Raw genomic sequence first — 7,313 nt, 5'->3', positions numbered from 1 at the left:
CAATTTGTGGCATCAGTTTGGGGAAGGCCCTTTCCTGTTTCAGCATGACAATCCCCCCGTGCAGGTTTATACAGAAATGGTTTGATGAGATTGGCGTGGAAAAACTTGACTGGACTGCACAGAGCCCTGACCTCAACCCCATCGAATACTTTTGGGATAATTGGAACGCCAACTGTGAGCCAGGCCTAATCGCCTAAAATCAGTGCCCGACCTCACTAATGCTGTTGTGGCATAATGGAAGCACGTCCACCACAGCAATGTTCCGACATCTAGTGCAGAGCCTTCACATAAGAGTGGAGGCTGTTATAGCAAAGGGGGGACCAACTCCATGATTTTGGAATGAAATGTTTGACAAGCAGGTGCCCACATACTTTTGATCATGTGGTGTGCGTTTTAGTTATAAAATTAACTAGTTAGCAAATTATAGGCTGAACATTTACTTACCCCACTAAAGTTATTAATTTCACTTTTTGGATGTCCTGTTCAGAGGGCAATGATGTGAATCACCCATTCTAGCTAGCTAATACTGTACTGACCATGTTCAGGCAAGTTTCCTCCCTGCCTCCAAATATGGGTATGAACATGAAGTACCCTGAACATGAATAGATCATTCTGGCCCTAAAAGATCAGATGGCATCAACATGTAACACAACCAGGAGATATGAATCATCAAGTCATCCTACAACTTCTAATACATTTACTCATGTAAAGATGAAGAGCATGTACTTTATTTTACAGGATGATATAATGCATGAAGCAAACAATGGAATGATTTAGTGAAATGTGAAGCTGTAGACTCAGTAAAGGGGTCTTTCATCCCTCTGTGGCCTGGAACAATTCTTCAGCCTCAGAGTAGCATGGTTCTGATTGTGGACTCTGCTGAACTCCTGTATGTATATTGGAATGACATTTCGATGTCTATGAAGGACCAAAGCTGCCATAATTACAATTAATGTATTAAGAGAAATCCACACAAAGGAAATACTGACAGATTTGATTCCACAGTCCAAGTCCTGCAGTCAGAGTTAGGATGTGAATATTTGTAAACTCTTTCAGTTGTGTTCCGTGGGTGTCACTGAGTAGGCTGATGCCCCATATCATGGACCCAAGATCCACAGGCATTAGGAAGGCCTTGCCTGTGCACGTGACTAAACCCCACAACCCCCTTCTCAGCTGTCAATCTTTCTGATTTCCACCAATCAGAGTTGATGTCAGAATGATTAGAGGGACAATAGAGTGCTGAGTACCAGGCAGTTAACAAGTGTGGTAGACTACTAATGACCATCACCAGCATCAGAGCTTGGAGAAGCCTAATTACTACATGGTCACGTGGAATTTAACTGCCTTCATGTCCTGTAACTGCCGGTGTGGTGGTAATACAGTCACCATAACAGTCCTACTCCTTCCTCCATTTCCCAGAAATGAACTGGTTCAGATACATTGTTCAGCATATCACACCAACAAGAAAGAAAGTAAATCAACAGTTTAATCTCTGGATTTCTTCATTTATTTGTATAGAATGTGAATCAGGTCCTGTAGTACAGTAAAGACAACTGTCAAAGTCTTCAACGTCTTCGTTCCAACTCCTTTCATCTCGGTCCACATCTACAATTACAGACACAACATAAACATTGACAACATCCAGAACCAGCTGCAAAGAAATAACATTTAGTGAATGAGTGAGAGTGTGTGTGTTTTTGTGTGTATATACATTGGTGGACAAATGGCTAGATGGTAGCAGTTGGTAGCAGTGCCTGGTGGAGTCTCAGTACCCGGGATCTTCTGTCCTGTTCTGGTGACACACCAACAGTAACCTACCAGAAAAATACATGTTAATAACCTGTTACATAAACAATATTTACACATTTTACTGTAACACATTGAATTTGTCACGTTCAACTGAATTGGATAATTTACTGTGGGCTTGTATGTGTGTGCGTGTTAACCTGTAGAGCCTGAACATTGCTCAGGGGTGTATTGTCCAGCGGCGTCACACGTGGGGATGAAGGCTCCAATTGGGCCATTTAGCGCGGCATCTCTAGCACGCTCACAAGGGGTCTTGGGTCGTATCGTAGCATCTGGTTACAGGGAACATACATTGTAATGTGGACATAACATAACATAACAATGACGGATATACATTCTGGAATCATGGACTGCATTCTATATGGGACCCTGTTCCCCTATTGGGCCCTGGTCAGGAGACTGCATCCTATATGGGACCCTGTTCCCCTTTGGGCCCTGGTCAGGAGACTGCATCCTATATGGGACCCTGTTCCCCTTTGGGCCCTGGTCAGGAGACTGCATCCTATATTGGACCCTGTTCCCTTTTGGGCCCTGGTCAGGAGACTGTATTCTATATGGGACCCTGTTCCCCTTTGGGCCCTGGTCAGGAGACTGCATCCTATATGGGACCCTGTTCCCCTTTGGACCCTGGTCAGGAGACTGCATCCTATATGGGACCCTGTTCCCCTTTGGGCCCTGGTCAGGAGACTGCATCCTCTATGGGACCCTGTTCCCCTTTGGGCCCTGGTCAGGAGACTGCATCCTATATGGGACCCTGTTCCCCTTTGGGCCCTGGTCAGGAGACTGCATCCTATATTGGACCCTGTTCCCTTTTGGGCCCTGGTCAGGAGACTGCATCCTCTATGGGACCCTGTTCCCTTTTGGGCCCTGGTCAGGAGACTGTATCCTAAATGGGACCCTGTTCCCCTTTGGGCCCTGGTCAGGAGACTGCATCCTATATGGGACCCTGTTCCCCTTTGGACCCTGGTCAGGAGACTGCATCCTATATGGGACCCTGTTCCCCTTTGGGCCCTGGTCAGGATACTGCATCCTATATGGGACCCTGTTCCCCTTTTGGCCCTGGTCAGGAGACAGCATCCTATTAGGGACCCTGTTCCCCTTTGGGCCCTGGTCAGGAGACAGCATCCTATTAGGGACCCTGTTCCCCTTTGGGCCCTGGTCAGGAGACAGCATCCTATTAGGGACCCTGTTCCCCTATTGGCCCTGGTCAGGAGACTGCATCCTATATGGGACCCTGTTCCCCTTTGGGCCCTGGTCAGGAGACTGCATCCTATATGGGACCCTGTTCCCCTATTGGCCATGGCAGGAGACTGCATCCTATATGGGACCCTGTTCCCCTATTGGCCCTGGTCAGAAGCAGTGCCCTATACTGAATAGGAAGCCATTTCAGATGTACATTTCTGAAATCTTCAGTTGTTGCTTCACTCCTTCAGAGATCTTCAAAGGTCTTCACTGGGTCTGTCTCTTTCTCTCTCTGTCCTGCCTGTGAATTAAATTCTACCTCTCCCTCCTCTCCTTTTTAAGGACCCGTCCAGTCAGAACCCTCCCTCTGGAACCCTGCACGGAGAGTTGGAGGTCCGAAATGGCGGCGAGTAGTGCAGGAAAAATGCAGGAAATTAAGAAAGAGTTGTTGAAGCAACAGCTGTGCTGGAATGAGAACAATATGGCTGTCAGTTCTGATGGAATGTAGCGGGAGGATGAGGGTTAATGACCTGAATGGTCGGTAGTGGAAAAACACAGGAAGAAGAGAGATCATGATACTGAAAGACAGGAAGAAGAGAGATCATAGTACAGAAAGACACAGGAAGAAGAGAGATCGTGATACAGAAAGACACAGGAAGAAGAGAGATCATGATACAGAAAGACACAGGAAGAAGAGAGATCATGATACAGAAAGACACAGGAAGAAGAGAGATCGTGATACAGAAAGACACAGGAAGAAGAGAGATCATGATACAGAAAGACAGGAAGAAGAGAGATCATGATACAGAAATCAGTGGAGCGTCTTGTAAAGAAAGCATAAAGAGATCCAAGGTAGGAAGCAAGAGTAGTGATGTGTTGGAGGTTAAAGTGGTGATGGTGTTGGATGAGACCACAGGGCCTCACTTACTCTGGGTGATACAGTTGATTCTAGGAGTGCCTGGTGGAGTCTCAGTACCCGGGATCTTCTGTCCAGAACTGTTCACACACCAACAGTAACCTACCAGAAATGGACATGTTAATAACCTGTTAAATATATAATATTTACACATTTTACTGTAACACATTGAATTTGTCACATTCAACTGAATTGGATAATTTACTGTGGGCTTGTATGTGTGTGCGTGTTAACCTGTAGAGCCTGAACATTGAACAGAGGTGTATTGTCCAGCGGCGTCACACGTGGGGATGAAGGCTCCAATTGGGCCATTTAGCGCGGCATCTCTAGCACGCTCACAAGGGGTCTTGGGTCGTATCGTAGCATCTGGTTACAGGGAACATACATTGTAATGTGGACATAACATAACATAACAATGACGGATATACATTCTGGAATCATGGACTGCATTCTAAATGGGACCCTGTTCCCCTATTGGGCCCTGGTCAGGAGACTGCATCCTATATGGGACCCTGTTCCCCTTTGGGCCCTGGTCAGGAGACTGCATCCTATATGGGACCCTGTTCCCCTTTGGGCCCTGGTCAGGAGACTGCATCCTATATTGGACCCTGTTCCCTTTTGGGCCCTGGTCAGGAGACTGCATCCTCTATGGGACCCTGTTCCCTTTTGGGCCCTGGTCAGGAGACTGTATTCTATATGGGACCCTGTTCCCCTTTGGGCCCTGGTCAGGAGACTGCATCCTATATGGGACCCTGTTCCCCTTTGGACCCTGGTCAGGAGACTGCATCCTATATGGGACCCTGTTCCCCTTTGGGCCCTGGTCAGGAGACAGCATCCTCTATGGGACCCTGTTCCCCTTTGGGCCCTGGTCAGGAGACAGCATCCTATTAGGGACCCTGTTCCCCTTTGGGCCCTGGTCAGGAGACAGCATCCTATTAGGGACCCTGTTCCCCTTTGGGCCCTGGTCAGGAGACAGCATCCTATTAGGGACCCTGTTCCCCTATTGGCCCTGGTCAGGAGACTGCATCCTATATGGGACCCTGTTCCCCTTTGGGCCCTGGTCAGGAGACTGCATCCTATATGGGACCCTGTTCCCCTATTGGCCATGGCAGGAGACTGCATCCTATATGGGACCCTGTTCCCCTATTGGCCCTGGTCAGAAGCAGTGCCCTATACTGAATAGGAAGCCATTTCAGATGTACATTTCTGAAATCTTCAGTTGTTGCTTCACTCCTTCAGAGATCTTCAAAGGTCTTCACTGGGTCTGTCTCTTTCTCTCTCTGTCCTGCCTGTGAATTAAATTCTACCTCTCCCTCCTCTCCTTTTTAAGGACCCGTCCAGTCAGAACCCTCCCTCTGGAACCCTGCACGGAGAGTTGGAGGTCCGAAATGGCGGCGAGTAGTGCAGGAAAAATGCAGGAAATTAAGAAAGAGTTGTTGAAGCAACAGCTGTGCTGGAATGAGAACAATATGGCTGTCAGTTCTGATGGAATGTAGCGGGAGGATGAGGGTTAATGACCTGAATGGTCGGTAGTGGAAAAACACAGGAAGAAGAGAGATCATGATACTGAAAGACAGGAAGAAGAGAGATCATAGTACAGAAAGACACAGGAAGAAGAGAGATCGTGATACAGAAAGACACAGGAAGAAGAGAGATCATGATACAGAAAGACACAGGAAGAAGAGAGATCATGATACAGAAAGACACAGGAAGAAGAGAGATCGTGATACAGAAAGACACAGGAAGAAGAGAGATCATGATACAGAAAGACAGGAAGAAGAGAGATCATGATACAGAAATCAGTGGAGCGTCTTGTAAAGAAAGCATAAAGAGATCCAAGGTAGGAAGCAAGAGTAGTGATGTGTTGGAGTTTAAAGTGGTGATGGTGTTGGATGAGACCACAGGGCCTCACTTACTCTGGGTGATACAGTTGATTCTAGGAGTGCCTGGAGGAGTCTCAGTACCCGGGATCTTCTGTCCAGAACTGTTCACACACCAACAGTAACCTACCAGAAATGGACATGTTAAATATATAATATTTACACATTTTACTGTAACACATTGAATTTGTCACATTCAACTGAATTGGATAATTTACTGTGGGCTTGTATGTGTGTGCGTGTTAACCTGTAGAGCCTGAACATTGCTCAGGGGTGTATTGTCCAGCGGCGTCACACGTGGGTATGAAGGCTCCAATTGGGCCATTTAGCGCGGCATCTCTAGCACGCTCACAAGGGGTCTTGGGTCGTATCGTAGCATCTGGTTACAGGGAACATACATTGTAATGTGGACATAACATTGCAGGACAATATACATTTCTGGACATACATTCTGGAATCTTGGAGTGCGTCCACTATGGGCCCTATTCAGAAGTAGTTTATACGGAATAGGGTTCCATTTCAGATGCAACCTAGGTACTTCCTGTCTAAATATTGAAGTTCTGCTACTTGTTTAAAAGGCCTGTAGAGTCAAATTCCAGTTTTGTAGAAGAGCTGATGAAACTAAGACTGGAAATTGTATCAGTGTTATTTCCTGTTAGTTGCTAGACAATATAATCAAACAAACCATTCATATCAGAATACCTCAGACCCGCATCTAGACACCAATATACATCTCTGGAACTAGAGGAGTGGCAGGTAGCCTGCTGTTTGAGAGTTGGGCCAGTAGTTCAAATCAGTGAGCTGACTAGTTGATATATCCGTCTATGTGCCCTTCAGCAAGGCACAACCTTCATTTCTCCAGTGTCAAGGTTGATAATGGCTGACCTCTCAGAGGGTGTCCCATGGAGAACCGGTTATGAATAGAAACACATTTCCAAATCACACCTGCGTATTAATACCTACATGTGTGAAGTAGGACAGAGCAACACCAACAAATGTTTTTATTAAAATGTAGGTGAGTAAGTGTGAGGTATGTCACGCTTACCTCCCAGAGCAAAAGCTGTGCTGACAAGCAGAATGATGGTGAATATCGCCATGGTGATCGTCTCCTGAGAGAGAAAGAGTGTAAGATTAGTTGAGCATTTTAAATCTGGAATGGCTGTGGGTACTAGAGGAGAGGTTAAGGAAACCAACTGTAAGGTGCAAAACTTAAGCAACTGCCAAAGCAGAAATTTTCTAAACCCAGTACTGAGGTAGTGGTGAGATTTTAATGGGTCTAGGAACGACAGATTTGTACCTTGTCAGCTCGGGGATTCGATCTTGCAACCTTTCAGTTACTAGTCCAACACTCTAACCACTAGCCCCCCGACACATAAACTACTGCAGCATAAATCACATATACAAAACACAGGGCTGAAACCCATTCAAAAGAGCGAGGAGTACCTCGAATAAATACACAGGAGGAGACCCGAAAACAGAAGCGCACAATGATACAACACGGGACGAGACCCGTAATCATCTATGCACAA

General features: G+C 46.3%; 1 protein-coding gene across 1 annotated transcript; it reads right to left on the bottom strand.

The window, feature by feature from the left end:
- Window positions 1-1,711: 1,711 nt before the first annotated feature.
- LOC120036003 (equistatin-like) lies at window positions 1,712-6,881 on the bottom strand (the record flags this gene model as incomplete). Its single annotated transcript, XM_038982473.1, has 7 exons — window positions 6,830-6,881; window positions 6,032-6,163; window positions 5,821-5,910; window positions 4,139-4,270; window positions 3,917-4,006; window positions 1,947-2,078; window positions 1,712-1,814 (listed from the first exon to the last, which is right to left on the bottom strand). Coding segments are annotated over exons 1-7 (731 nt in total), but the record flags the coding sequence as incomplete, so codon positions are not given.
- Between the last annotated feature and the right edge of the window lie 432 nt (window positions 6,882-7,313).

Source organism: Salvelinus namaycush, unplaced genomic scaffold (genome assembly GCF_016432855.1).
Source record: "Salvelinus namaycush isolate Seneca unplaced genomic scaffold, SaNama_1.0 Scaffold1178, whole genome shotgun sequence".
Taxonomy (NCBI): domain Eukaryota; kingdom Metazoa; phylum Chordata; class Actinopteri; order Salmoniformes; family Salmonidae; genus Salvelinus; species Salvelinus namaycush.
Note: the sequence above shows the minus strand (reverse complement) of the source record. Positions and strands in the feature narration are given on the sequence as shown.